The sequence below is a fragment of the Budorcas taxicolor genome, chromosome 11 (genome assembly GCF_023091745.1).
Source record: "Budorcas taxicolor isolate Tak-1 chromosome 11, Takin1.1, whole genome shotgun sequence".
Classification (NCBI taxonomy): Eukaryota; Metazoa; Chordata; class Mammalia; order Artiodactyla; family Bovidae; genus Budorcas; species Budorcas taxicolor.
This window is the reverse complement of record NC_068920.1, coordinates 21,461,414-21,477,165: the sequence shown is the minus strand read 5'-3', so window position 1 is coordinate 21,477,165 and position 15,752 is coordinate 21,461,414. Positions and strand designations below refer to the sequence as shown.

Below are 15,752 nucleotides of genomic sequence, written 5' to 3'. Positions count from 1 at the left end.
ATTAAACTAAACTGATTGGAATTAACATCTGCCACAGTAAATATACCCAAACAGAGGTGGCCAACAGCAGAAGAGTTGTTTTCAAGATAACTGATGAGAACAACAGAATTTCAAACTTGGAAACAACTTCTGAGGTTATCTAGTCTAAAGCTGCTAAACCGAGACCAACAGAAATTAGAAGTTTGCATAACACATGCTAGTGAGTATATGACAGGATCAGGCCTTTTTTACTCCAAGAATGTAATTATTTATGTAAAAACAAACTCATACTATTAAATAGATTTTAATCCCTCCATCGCTTTTGTCTTTGAAGCAACAACTTCAAATGCTCCATCTCAGCAAGTCATGATCTCCTTGGAGGTGAATTCATGCTTTCAGTAAGAATATACTGTGTGAAGGAAACTGCTATGATAGGTGGGGTAAGAAATTTGCCTTGATTATCAAGCTTTTATACAATGGTATAGAAACTAGGACAAATAAGCATGGAAACACAAGGAAAAAGATTTGAATTAAGATGAAAACACAGCGATATAATTGTGTACTCAATCCAAGGTATGATCTGGATTCCAGAAGATGCTTTCTTAGTTTAGTTCAGAAAAAACTGGGGACAAGATTTGGAGGTGGCAGTAACAGTAATGAAGAATAACAATAAAGGCAGTAATAATATATTGAAAGCACACTGTGATATACACAGTGTTAACTCATGTATTCTCTGCAACAGCCCTGGGACAATCATTCCATTACCATCCTCATTTTATAGGTGTGGAAATGGATGGACAGATAGGACGAGGCAAATACCAATGAACACTGTGCCTCTTATTCAGGTCCCTTTAGAAATTTCACCCAACCTACTCATAAATGTCTTTTCTTACAGACACTTCAGCTTTTCAGAGGAGAGCTGAAAACATCTAGAGACTGTTTTAGGTTTAAAACTGATCAACGAAAAAGAACGGGAAGGTGAAGCTGAGGAGAAAGGGTTACCGTGTGAAAGCATAAGATGGCTTGGGAAAGAAACCCAAGACTTAGTCATACATTTACCATGAAGCACCAGAAAATCAGACTTAGAAAGAAAACACACAGAGAGATGATAAGAATGAGCTTGTGATCAGAAACTATGAAAAGGAAGGTGACTAATGAGAGATGGGAGGTGTTAAAAAATAAAACTCAACTGATGATTAAGTCATTCAGTATCACCCACTCTTCAGCCAAAGACGCTAAAAGAAACCAAACAGTGATGCAGGGTGCTCTGGCGAGAAGAGACCTTAATAATTAGAAAAGATGGTGTAGAAACTTACCAAGGACAGACACAAGAGTGAGATGAAATTCAAAGAGCCATCTCATAAAGGCTAGGGCTCAGAAATGAAAGGAGGCTTGGGGGAAAATCTGATAACAAAAGAAGTTCCAAAGAAAGATGGAACCGTAGCTTGAAACCACACCTAGAGCTGTGCCTGGCACACACAGATACTCAGCACATAAATAAGTACACACTGAATACATGAGTGACTGCAGTAGGATTAACAGATGATAACAGGAAAATAAATTCCTATTGTATTCACTTTTTTAAGACGGAGAACAATGGCACTTAAACCATTTGTAAGAGTTTGTAACCACTCTTTGTTGTTGTTCAGTGGCTAAGTTAAGTCCTGTCCAGCTGTTTGGGACACCATGGACTGTGTATCCTGTCAGGCTCCTCTGTCCATGGGATTTCCCAGGTAAGAATGCTGGAGTGGGTTGCCATTTACTTCTCCAGGGGATCTTCCCAACCCAGGGATGGAACCCATGTCTCCTGTATTGGCAGGCAGATTCTTTACCACTGAGCCAACAGGGAAACCCCCTGTAACCAGTCTGCTGCTGCTGCTGCTGCTGCTAAGTCGCTTCAGCCGTGTCTGACTCTGTGCGACCCCATAGACGGCAGCCCACCAGGCTCCCTGGGGTTCTCCAGGCAAGAACACTGGACTGGGTTGCCATTTCCTTCTCCAATGCATGAAAGTGAAAAGTGAAAGTAAAGTCACTCAGTCGTGTCTGACTCTTCCCAACCCCATGGACTGCAGCCTACCAGGCTCCTCCATCCATGGGATTTTCCAGGCAAGAGTACTGGAGTGGGGTGCCATTGCCTTCTCCAGTAACCAGTCTATGATAATGCAAATATCAAGAATAGACACATTCACCTACCAAGGAATTGAAGCAACCAGCAATTACAGTAAGTAAAAAGGGTCACAAAAATTAGAAAAAAAAAATGCTTAAGGACTAGAAATGGATAATCTTAACCTAGCTTTCAAAAAAAAAACTAACTTGAAAAAGTAAGTTATGGAAACACGAGACAAACAAAATTCTAGTTTAATCAGACATGTGCTTTGAGAACCAGTAGAAACTAAAGCAATAATCACTAACACATGCCAAGCTTAGTATTCCCTTCTCTTTGTTAATATTGGAAGACAGACACAGAAAAGAAAGCCCACAAACACAGAAGTAGCCAATGGAAAAATCACAGATGGATGGAAAGTGGATCCACAGAATAATCCATCAATGCCAAGTGACGTTTCTCTGCTTTGTGGAAAGAGTGACGACTAGGGACCATTCCTATTCAAAAGATTTTCCCCACAAAGACGCACATGACACAAAGACAAGCTAATCATATATGGAACATAAGGTGAAAGAAAATTAAAACACTGGATGACAAGTTAAAACTAAAAAAAGAACTTGGTCAGTCAGTTAGTTCAGTTGCTCAGTCATGTCTGACTTTCTGAGATCCCAAGAAATGCAGCAGACTTCCCTGTCCATCACCAACTCCCAGAACTTGTTCAAACTCATGTCCATCGAGTCAGTGATGCCATCCAACCATCTCATCCTCTGTTGTCCCCCTCTCCTGCCTTCAATCTTCCCCAGCATCAGGGTCTTTTCCAATGAGTCGGTTCTTTGCATTGGCAGTCAATAAAAATTGGACAAAACAGATGATAATTTTTCTTACTAAGATAGAGATGCCACTAATCTGATTCTACATTTTTTTCAGGGTAAAAACAATCTCTCCAACTCTGTCTCAAGAGTCCAGCCAATGAGTTTTACTTTCTACCAGTTAATTTAACCTATTCATAATATTAGAATTTAATACATCTCAAGATCCCCTCTTAAACAGTTTCACATAAAATATTTTCTTGACATAGACCTCAAAGTCACCTAGCTGATAAGTGTTGAGTTTGAGGTGAATATGAAGCTTATTATGTAAAAACGGTATACCATTCAGATAAAGATTATCTCAGTCAAGTAAATGACATATGTCAGTAGCATGTATTAACAAACTTATTCTTACGTGGAATGTTTTCTCTAATAATAATTATTTATAATGGATCCTAAGGAAGAATTACATGATTACAAATTGTCTTTCAAAATCACCTAAGATCAAAATGCTCTGCGGTCTCAGGCTCCTTTTTTTATCAAATGAGGGAGTTGAAACAATGGCACCAGATTTAACATACTTCCAAATTTAAAATACTTCCATACGTTAAAATAGTGAAGTGAAGTGAAAGTCACTCAGTCGTGTCTGACTCTTTGCGACCCCATGGACTGTCCAGGCCAGATTACTGGAGTGGGTAGCTGTTCCCTTCTCCAGGGGATCTTCCCAACCCAGGGATCAAACCCAGGTCTCCCACATTGCAGGTGGATTCTTAACCAGCTGAGCCACAAGGGAAGCCCTTAAAATAGTATAAATGCCTAATTAAATTACAGAGTTTTACAATTTGGCAGTTCCTGACTTGCCCTGCTGCTGCTGCTGCTAAGTCACTTCAGTCATGTCCGACTCTGTGCAACCCCATAGATGGCAGCCCACCAGGCTCCCCCGTATGACCTGGCAATTCCACTGCTAGCTATATAACCACAAGAATGGAAAGCAGGGGCTTGAACAGGTATTTGTGCTCCAATGTTCACGCAGCATGATTCACAATAGCCAAAAAGTAGAAACAACCCAAGTGTCCATCAACAGATGAAGAGATACACAAAAAGGGGTAGGTATACACAATGGAACATTATTCAACCATAAAAAGACATGAAGTTCTAATACACGCTACAGGATGGTTGGAGATAAGCCAGACACGAAAGGAAAATATTGTGAGATTCCACTTACATAAAATATCTAGACTGGGCAAATTCACAGAATGGAAAGTAGATTAGAGGTTATCAGGGGCTGGGAGAAGTGGGGAAGGAAGTTACTGTTTAGTTGTTACAGGGTTTCTTCTGCCTGGATGATCAAAGTTTTGCCAAGTGGATGGTAGTGATGGCTGTACAACATTGTAAATATTCTTAATGCCATTGAGTTACACACCTAAAATGGGTGAAATGGTAAATTTAATGATGTTTTTAACTCCAATAAAAAGTATAGGGACTTCTCTACTAGTCCAGTAGTTTAGGCTCCATGCTTCCAATGCAGGGGACATGGGTTTGATCCCTGGTCCAGGAACTAAGAGCCCACATGCCACACAGCCAAAAAATAAAATAAAAAAATTTTTAATTATCCAGTTCAAAAAATTTTGTAGATGAGGAAGCTGAGACACACCGGTATGGTCCTAGGCAAGTCTCAATCTCTCCAATTTTCTTAATTCATTTAATCCTCATCTCAAACCCATGGTATGGGGACCATTAATATCCCGATTTTATAGGTGAAAAAACTGAGGTACAGAAATCAAGGTTACACAGTCTAGTAAGAGGTGGAGCCAATATTCCCACTATTTTTAGAATGCACTAAAAATTTATATTCATCCATGAGAACCGACTTACAGAAAGCTTTAATGCCTGGTACTATTAGAATTTATCTGCTGCTGCTCCTAAATCACTTCAGTCATGTCCAACTCTGTGTGACCCCATAGACGGCAGCCCAACAGGCTCCCCCATCCCTGGGATTCTCCAGGCAAGAACACCGGAGTGGGTTGCCATTGCCTTCTCCAATGCATGAAACTGAAAAGTGAAAGTGAAGTCGTTCAGTCGTGTCCAACTCTTAGCGACCCCATGGACTCCAGCCTACCAGGCTTCTCCATCCATGGGATTTTCCAGGCAAGAGTACTGGAGTGGGGTGCCATTGCCTTCTCCAAGAATTTGTCTAATGAATCACAAAAAAAGACATTTTATCTAAAAAAATGTTTGTAAACAATGAGGAATAAGGCCTGCTACTGACAGATGGGGCAGTGGGTAGGGGAGGGGCGATGGTCATGGAGGAGGAGAGGTACATAGGGAACAAGGGAACCCTACAGACAGGCTGAGACCCGGTCACTGAATGGGACTGGTGAGACTGACGGATCTCACCATTTAAGAAGTCTGAAAATCCAACCTACCTCCTTAGACTTTCTCTAGGTAAGAGCCCTCCAACCATGGCACTGGCTACCAGCCACATCCATCCACGAGGTGAATGCCTTTATTCAGCAGTAATATATTTATATAGTGGAGGATATTGGGATAAAGTGAGAGAATGTCAGGGCAGACGTTTGACACCACTCATCAGCATGTGGTGCTGCAATGCTCAACCTAACCAGCCCACGTGGATGGACTAGGGAGGGCTGCTATATAAACTATCCCAACATTAATTCCTCTGGTTAGCTCAGAATCCACACAGGACAGTATAGACAGTATATCAGCCTATGTCTTTATCCATTAAACCTAAAGTTCATTTGATTCTGCTGGTTCTGACAGCATGTTCCACAACATCCTATTTGCATCTTCCTATAAGTTGTTTTGAGACTGCAAAGTTTTTATATCAATTAGATTAGCAAATATCCTATAAAACTGTCCCTTATTATTGCCTCTCGGGACCAGGGACAGGATTTTGCTTTAGTATGTAAGTTTTTATGATGGAATAGTCTTATTTGAATTCAAAACACTCCCCACTCCATTGCTTCATAAATTATGTTCTTTACTGGCTCAATGGTAAAGAATCAACCTGTCAATGCAGAAGACGCAGGTTCGATCCCTGGGTTAGGAAGATCCCCTAGAGGAGAAAATGGGGCACCCCACTCCAGTATTCTTGCCTGGGAAATTCCATGGACAGAGGAGCCTGGTGGACTGCAGTCCATGGGGTCGCTAAGAGTCGGACATGGCTGAGTGACTTCACTTTCACTTTTCACTTTCATGCACTGAAGACGGAAATGGCAACCCACTCTGGTGTTCTTGCCTGGAGAATCCCAGGGATGGGGGAGCCTGGTGGGCTATATAGTACACAGGGTCACAAAGAGTCAGACATGACTGAGCATGAGCACACAAAAGAGGGCAAAAGTGCAATTCAAAGCAATGCAGCCCAAGAATTGTTTAATAAATTCCACCTTAATACACCAGTTTTATACATTTCGTTAAATAACATATCCATGAAAGATGAATCTGCTTTTGGCTTGCTGAGAAAAATAAGCCTGTGAGACTGAACCAAACATTGGTCAAAGGCAGTGAATGCCACCCTGTGATTCTCCTGCAAATGCTCCTATCCTTACCCCCTTTATGCTCAACACGGTTCTCTTTCTGTTTTCATGTAACAATTGTCCGTCAGGGTAATTGCAAAAATTAAATGAGATAAATTGTGTTCACCAAATTTGCTGGCACGTTAGAAAAAAAAAAAAAGTTCACTTCTTTCCTTACTCTCTTACCTCTGGACTTTATTAATCCAGATTCAAAAGCTAGCTATCAGGAAAACTGGATGTTCATGTTAGAGTTTATTTTACATACTTGACGAGATTACACAGGTCCTATGAGTCCCAGGGCAAACAATCTTCTCCTACTTCTCAGATATGGAGAAACACACCAAAAAAAAAAAGATTCCTACAGATAAAAAGGCAATACAAATAGAAAAGCTATATAAATTACCCCAAATCTAAAATCAGAAGGAAAATCAGTCTAATACACTGTAAATAGCAGGGCTCCTCAGGTGGCGCTAGTGGTAAAGAACCTGCCTGCCAATGCAGGGGACAGTAAGAGACGTGGGTTCAATCCCTGGGTTGAGAAGATCGCCTGGAGGAAGGCAAGGCAACCCACTCCAGTATCCTTGCCTGGAGAGTCCCCATAGACAGAGTAGCCAGGCAGCTCTAGTCCATAGGGTCGCAAAGAGTTGGACACGACTGAAGTGACTTAGCACACAACTGCAAACAGCATTAGTCACTGGCTATGATTACAAGTATAATCAGAAGGACAGTGAACATCACAATGAGCAGTGAAAATGTTTGGGTGGATTAATGTCTTTGAAGTGATCTTCGAAAGCAGGGAAAGTGGTGGTAAAACTCATTTTGAGGGTCACTTTCTATTTGTCATGGGCTTCCCTTGTGGCTCAGCTGGTAAAGAATCCGCCTGCAATGCAGGAGACCTGGGTTTGATCCTTGGGTTGGGAAGATCCCCTGGAGAAGGGAAAGGCTACCCACTCCAGTATTCTGGCCTGGAGAATTCCAGGGACTGTATAGACCATGGGGTTGCAAAGAGTCGGACATGACTGAGTGATTTTCACTTCACTTCTATTTGTCATACTGTTATTGTGAAACTATTTAACTTTTGCAGAACTTCTCTCACATAAGCCCAATTAAAACTACACAACAACCAACATAAGGAAAGTTCCGTTTCCTGCTAGTCTGCATTTTTTTTCTGGCTGTGGTTGAGAAAGTTAAAATTTTATGTTGCAATTACAGTTTGCCTTTTTCTGAGTACCCTTGTGGCTTTGCTGACAGCTGACAGCTGCCTTAATCTTACACACAGGTTAGTGTAAAGAGGACACATATAAAACCACATCCACCATCAGGATGAAAAGAAAAGCATGTACATACCTCGTTCAAATTTTAACCGCTGATAAAGCTGAAACTGATCCACAGGTACCAAACAGGCAATCTGAAACCAGAGATATTCAAAAGATGAGATTTCACTTCTTTCCTTACTTTCCTCATGGAGCCCCAAGTTACCAGTCTTTTTACGATCCCTTTTTCTTATCTGGTTTACTGTATCTTCTCTATACCAGCTGTCTGCAAATTTCTTTTTCCCTATACTGTTCATGCAGTTAAACAGAAGCAGCAGTCCCCAAATCATCCCCAATCCTCAGCCATGGTTAGGATTCCCTGCTCAAGGCATCAGTGACAGAACTCAGTGATCATCTTCCATTCTTTCATCAGAATCGAGACTAGTGGGAATTGGCAACCCACTCCAGTATTCTTGCCTGAGAAATCCCAGGGACCGAGGAGCCTGGTGGGCTACAGCCCATGGGGTGGCAAGAGGTGGACACAACTTAGGGGCTAAACAACAACAAGTAAGACTAGACAACCAAACGTTTGGACTTTGCAAATTATCTGTGCACATATAGAAACAATGCTCCTTTTCTCCCTTCACTTAATACATTTTTAAAAGATTTTCATCTTAACCTACTGAGTACCATTCTTTAAATAAAGCCTGATGATTCAAGTGCAGGAAGTAGCTGGGGTTTCTATGAAAAAAGAAAAAAAGATTATAATTCTAGCTTTAAAACTTTGAAAAACTAAGATCAGGCAGATACTGCCTCAGGAATAACATAACTTCATTCATCAGCTAGGGAATAGTACTTTCTAAGCAAAAGAAAGAATTTCTTTTGATGAACATCACTTCACTGGCCTCTGGTGATCATTCATTGTCATCCATGCCCTGGCAGAGAAGACGTGCCTAAAGATATTTCTTGTGGCTAAGCACCCATTTCCATTTCAGATGGCATTAATAAACAACAGTGATTCATATCTAACTAAATGACATTTCAGATTAATCATTTTAAATTGCATTTCAAAGGCAGATGCAGGAAAAGCAAACTGCTCTTAAACTGGCATTCTAAAAATAATAATTCCACTGACGTCAACATATAAATGTATTGACATTGCTTAAAAGACTTACAACTGAGAAAAATCAAAGGACTTTAGCTTTTCAGACATTCATCAAGTTGATAAAGCACATAGTCTTAGCCTTGGAAACTGCAACTGTAAAACATGACATACTTTTGCTATAAAATCTATCTAGATAAAAGCTCTTGCAACTAATGGCAGTCTGCTTTGAGAAAACCTGAGTTTAAAAATAAGGTATCTAACATGGTATTTAACAACCATAATACATTTTAAAAGGTAATGAAAATCTCAATTCTCCTCCTCACAAAAAAAAATCAATTTGTTTATTCTATAAATGAATCCAGCTAAGTTAGCTAAAATGCATGAAGAAAAACAAAATAGGCAAGTTCAGCCTTCTATGTACCAACTAAAATTGGGTAAAAATAAACTTAATTATAACATTTTTCTCCAACGGGGAGGGGGAAAACGTTGCATTTTCAATCTGGCACCTTAAATAAAAGCTCATTAGCTTGATTATGGTTAATTTTATGTAATATTGGTTTTACTCTAATTTTTTTTTAATAGTTAGGCTTTTATCATACTGAAAGTCAGTATTGTTTCATCTGTTATAATACTATCTGGACCTCTTTCCTGAAAGGCAAAGGGGTCTCAAATAAAATGCAGAGTTGGAAACAGAACGTATAGGCTTATAAAGAGAGACATTAAGAAATCAGTAAAATTCTTGACTTAGTCACTGATTCACTGCAGGTAGAGGACAAATAATCTAATTGTACATTAATCTGGGGGCAAAGGTACTTAGGGAATGACGTCATCTGGACCCAAGAGACCTCAGTGATATTTTAGAAACCTATTTTTAACAACCCGCCCCCCCCAAAACCCTCTTAAGGTCTTTGATTCTATATGACAGTCTTGTACTCTGCCTGTGAAAGTGAAAGTCGCTCAATTGTGTCTGACTCTTTGCGACCCCATGGATTATACAGTCCTTGGAATTCTCCAGGCCAGAATACTGGAGTGGGTAGGGTTCCCTTCTCCAGGGGATCTTCCCAGCCCAGGGATCAAACTCAGGTCTCCCGCACTGCAGGTGATTCTTTACCAACCAAGCCACCAGGGAAGCCCTGCTACTACCTAAAACAGATTCTGAACCGATGAAGACCTTCAACCCCCTGAAAGTCAAGCCCTAAAAATTCTGATCAATAACAAGCAATTTATACAAGAGCTGAGTCCAACAGAGTTGAAGGAAGACAAAGCAAACAAGAGATGAGATAATGTTTCAGACAGAGATGAAATTCTAATGAGAAAAATGACAGAAATTAATTCAGTAAAAAAGTCAATAATGGTAGGGACGGAAGTTTAATTTTATATTAGAAAGATAAATTTCATCCGAGCACACATTACTGCCAACAGGAAGTCAGAGGTCTCTAGCTTTTTCTGCCTCTTCCTCTACTTTGTAGCTCCTATTTTATTATTTTCTAGATCAAAATCTTGTATGGAATTAGGCCTTAACACAGTAAATCAATTTTTCTGTTGAAATCTGTGATCACAAAGAGTTAGTTCCATCCCATCTCACTCTGTTTGATTCTTCTGGAATCAAGTTAACACCAAACACACCACTCTCTTCTCCAGAGCCTCCCTCCTGGACTTACATCTTCTCTATATACTCATTGAGAGTCTATTATGGGTCAAGTGTTGGCTGGAAGCTTGGGATACAAAAGAAGGAGATACAGAAGCTGCCTTCAAGGAACTTAAATTACGTTTTTAAAAAAAGGATCTATTCCTTGATCTTATTGTCTGTTAGATTTCACAGATGAGAGCTAATTTTCTGAAAAGTTTTTAAATACTTTGACATTTTCTGTTTTTCTTTTTAAATTAATTCTTATTGGAGTATACTTGCTTTACAATGTTGTGTTAGTTTCTGCTGTACAGCAAAGTCAATCAGCTATACATTTACATATCTCCCCGCCCTTTTTGGATCTCCATCCCATCTAGAGCAACACAGAGCTTTGAGGAGAGCTCACTGTGCTACACAGAAGGTTCTCATTAGTTATCTATTCTATGCATAATATCAACAGAGTATATATGTCACTCTCCCAATTCATCTCATCTCCTCTTCCCCCATGGTACCCATACGTTTGTTCTCTATATCCGTCTCTATTTCTGCCTTGCAAATAAGACCACCTATATCATTTTTCTAGATTCCACGTACATGCATTAATATACAGTATTTGCTTTCCTCTTTCTGACTTAACTTTGTATGTATAAACTTCAGTTTAAAAAAAAAAGATGATTCAGAGTATTAAATTCCTGGTTCCATTGCAATCTGAAGCAAAGTCACTACTGCTCAAGGTCTTTTACAATTATAAAATTGAAATAAATGTTTAGGATGATTACTGAAGGTTCAATCAGGCTACAGGTTAAGGAACTACTGCTTAAAAAAAAGGAATAAATCACAAGGACACTAAAATTGATTGCAAAACAGAAATCCCAGAAAATAATGGAACAGATTATAATGAGGTGTGTTCTGTATTCAATTATCCTCTTCCTGTGAACAAAGCAATTCCAAATCATTCAAAGACATATCAGGACATTCCCTTTTAACCTTTTTATTTCAAAATAACTTTAGACTTACAAAAAGTTGCAAAAACTTGTATAGGGTTCCTAAATGTCATTCCCCTCAATTTCCCCTAATAGGAACACCTTAGTTACATAACCACAGTTAATTATTAAAATAATGAAATTTACATTGATATAAAATAATCTGAGGGCCATATTCAAACTCTACAAATTGTCCCAGTAATGTCTTTTTTCTCAGTCCAAGATCCAATTTAGGATACCACCTAGCATTTAGTTGCCATGCCTCCTTAACCTTCTCCAATCTATGGCAGTTTCTCAGTATGTTTTTGGCTTTCACGACCTTAACATGTTTGAAGGGTTCAGGCCACTTATTTTGTACAATATTCTCCAGCATGGGTTTGTCTGATTCTTTCTCATGACTATGTGAGGTTGTGCATTTTTAACAAGAATATCACAGAAGTGACGTTGGGCCATCAGGAGATACATGAGGACAACCCGTCTCGTTACTGTCAATATTAACTTTTTAATTTGGTGAAGGTGGCTCAGTGGAGAAGGTAATGGCACCCCACTCCAGTACTCTTGCCTGGAAAATCCCATGGACGGAGGAGCCTGGTAGGCTGCAGTCCATGGGGTCGCACAGAGTCGGACACAACTGAGCAACTTCACTTTCACTTTTCACTTTCATGCATTGGAGAAGGAAATGGCAACCCACTTCAGTGTTCTTGCCTAGAGAATCCTAGGGACGGCGGAGCCTGGTGGGCTGCCGTCTATGGAGTCACACAGAGTCGGACACGACTGAAGCGACTTAGCAGCAGCAGCAGCAAGGTGGCTCAGACTGCAAAGAAACCGCTTGTAATGCAGGAGACCCAGGTTCGATCCCTGGGTCAGGATACCCTGGAGTAGGAAATGGTAACCCACCCAGTATTCTTGCCTGAAGAATTCCATGGACAAAGGAGCCTGGCAGGCCACAGTCCACAGTGTCACAGAGAGTTGAACGTGACTGAGCATAGCACAGCAAGGCGATTTGTCAGATTTCTGTATTTTTTGTAACCAGCAAGTATTTTGTAGGAGATATTTTGAGTCTACAAATATCTCATTTCTCATCATAGGTTTTCCTACTAATTTTTGTATTTATCAATAATTCTTGCCTAGGGACTTCCCTTGTGGTCTGGTGGTTTAGACTTGGCCTTCCAATGTGCGGGGTGCAGCTTCAATCCCTGGTTGGGAAGCTAAGATTCCACATGCCTCACAGCCAAAAACCCAGAACATAAAACAGAAGCAATATTGTAACAAATTCTGTAAGACATTTTAAAAAATAATTCTTGCCTATAATTATCATGGTGGCATTTGTTTAATAATGATTTGCAATTTTTATCATTCATTCTGTATTTGTAAATTATAATTCTATTCTAAGGAAAGGTTGTCCCTTATCCCTCATGTATTTGTTTGTTCATTTATTTATTTAGATCAGTATGAACTAATCATACTTATTTTATTCAGTGACTTCTAACCCATTACTAACCGGACTCATATTCATGCAACAGAAACAAAAATTCCTAAGTATCCTCTCAAATATAGAGAGACCATTCCCCTCAAACCAACTATTAAAAAAAAATCCTGCACTTGATTGAAAGTGATTTTTAATTATTTCTCCTTTGGAATTTGTACTAATCTACCTGTTAAACAAAAATGTATCTCTCCTCCTATCCAAGAATGAAAGACCATGTTTTCTCCTCATCACTATAGAAATTCTTTCCAAAAAGAAAAAAAAATTTAATTCAAAGAAAAGGCAAATTCAGTTTCATTTTAATAGAACAAAAACAATAATAACAGAATATTAACTGCAAAAACCTACTAATTACCTGTAGCACTGAATCACTGTCTTTGTTGTTGTTGTTAAACATAAACCTGGGGATACTTATTAAATCCTCAGTTCCTACTCTGCTGAAAGTCTTCACTTTTCCAATCCCCTCCACCTATAGCAGAGCCTAAGCAGGGAACTCAGAATATATGTATATGTGGGGTGCTATAACTATTACACATAAAAGTTAACTGGATAGATCTAATATCCACAAATGGAAGAAATTAAAGACATATCCTTGTGTACCATTATGAACTATGCCCATCCCATAATATTTGAGCAAGCATCACCACCTACATTGACACGAACCTTACAAAGACTAAAGAAAAAGACAGGGCAGACAGGACTGCTACCCAAGAAGTGTTTCTGCTAAGAGCGCAACGTATTCTCATTACAATGATAAATACAATATATGCTGTCTTTTAGTTGGAAAAGTGAAATGGTTAAAACACAAAAGCTGGAGACTGGCTTTCACATAGGTACCACCATCAAGGTCTGGAAAGGCAAGACAGAAGGAGGGGAGAAAAAAAGGCCAGACTTTACTTAGATTTGACCCTTTAAAGCACACTTCTGGTACTGTTGCTTTAAAAAATTAAATGAACAGGCTAAACACAGAATACAAAAGATCAGTATATCTAGAGATGGAATTGATCATGACAGCATGTTAAGGTTCTGGCAATTTTTGAAGAGCTATGCTCAGATGGTAAAGAATCTTCCCACAATGTGGGAGACCTGGGTTCGATCCCAGGGTTGGGAAGCTTCCCTGGAGAAAGGAATGGCAAACCACTCCAGTATTCTTGCCTGGAGAATTCCAGGGACAGAGGAGCCTGGTGAGCTACAATCCATGGGGTTGCAAAGAGTTGGACACGACTGAGCAAGTAACACACACATACACATGACTTGCAAAAAAAATACAAGAGAAATAGTACTGGCCTTGTGATAAGTGCCCTATCATACTAACACAGAAACTAAGACTGTTTCCTATCACAACCCAGAAAATAAGAACCGGTACATTTGCCCATTCATCCGACTGTAGTAAACTAAGCTCGTTGTTGTTGTTTAGTCACTAAGTCATGTTCAGCTCCTTTGCGACCCCATAGACTGCAGCCCACCAGGCTCCCCTGTCCATGGCTTTTTCCAGGCAAGAATACTGGAGTGGGTTGCCATTTCTTTCTCCAGGGGACCTTCCGACTCAGGGATCAAATCTGCATCTCCTGCATTGGCAGGCGGGTTCTTTACACTGAGCCACCAGGGAAACCAAGCTCAAACCAGCTGTCAAATCATAGCTGAGAAAACAAGAGGGCATCACTGTCTTAGAGCCAGAAGGCAGGGCTCATTGGGGAACTGAAAGGTGGGGGAGACCTAGAATTCCAGGACCAGGAATCTCTCAGAAAAGGGCTGCTTTTGGTCTTCTTTTTTCACCTGTTCTACACATGCCTCAGGTTTCCCTGGTGGCTCAGTGGTAAATAACCCATCTGCCAGTGCAGGAGACACAGGTTCGCTGCCTGGGTCAGGAAGATCCCCTGGAGAAAGAAATGACAACCCACTCCAGTATTCTTGCCTGGCAAATTCCATGGACAGGGGAGCCTGGTGGGCCACAGCCCATGGTGTTGCAAGGAGTCGGACACAACTTAGAGACTAAACAACAACAAGGCCTCAGTACATCTTCCCACATTTTGCCCTGCCTCCTGCCCTCAGCCCATTGATGGGTAAAAGCGATGTTCCCATCTGCACAACCATCCATGTGACCCGTTCCCTCCACCACTGCTGAGACTTCTTATATTTGCCTTCAGGTAAAAAAGCAGCTTAGAAACATTCCTCTCCACTCACATGCAGTTTTAACACAAAGCTTTAAATATGTTCTAAAACAAAAGTCAGGTTTGAATCTCAGAAGTGTCTATTGACTCCAGCATGGCAGGTTCCTTTATCCTGTGCTGCCCCAAAGTTTTACTCTTTTTCAGCCGACACATATTACAGCCAAAGACTGTTATAGACACATTCAGTCCCTTCCCGTTCAGACCCTAAAACCACAGGAGCAGCAATATGGCCACTTGCCCCAGCATCATACTCTTGATAACAGGAGGAAAAAAACAGTTAAATAAAAAGATGGTGGGACTTCCCTGGTGGGGAAGACTCTGTGCTAAGACTCTGTGCTCCCAATGAAGGGGGGCTGGGTTCGATGCTTAGTCAGGGAAATAGAGCCCATATGCTACAATTAAAAGATTCTAGATGCCACACCAAGATCTGGCACAATCTAACTAATGAATTAATTACGTTAAAAAGAGGGCAAGTGGATACAGTGCTAAAGGGTGATTGAGGGGAACTACTGGATCTCTTATAATTCCAGCAGCCTAGCTCAGCTGGTAAAGAATCCGACTGCAATGCAGGAGAACCTGGTTAGATTCCTGGGTCGGGAAGATCCGCTGGAGAAGGGATAGGCTACCCACTCCAGTATTCTTGGACATCCCTGGTGGCTCAGCTGGTAAAGAATCCACCTGCAATGTGGGAGACCTGGG

General features: G+C 40.4%; 1 protein-coding gene across 6 annotated transcripts in view; it reads right to left on the bottom strand.

The window, feature by feature from the left end:
• RNF144B (ring finger protein 144B) overlaps positions 1–15,752 on the bottom strand; it is a 150,738-nt gene that overhangs the window by 16,603 nt on the left and 118,383 nt on the right. For all 6 annotated transcript variants that reach the window (XM_052648718.1, XM_052648719.1, XM_052648717.1 and 3 more), the window contains one exon: positions 7,776–7,836. In XM_052648718.1, coding sequence (XP_052504678.1) covers positions 7,776–7,836 — 61 coding nt within the window. The remainder of the gene's footprint in view (positions 1–7,775; positions 7,837–15,752) is intronic.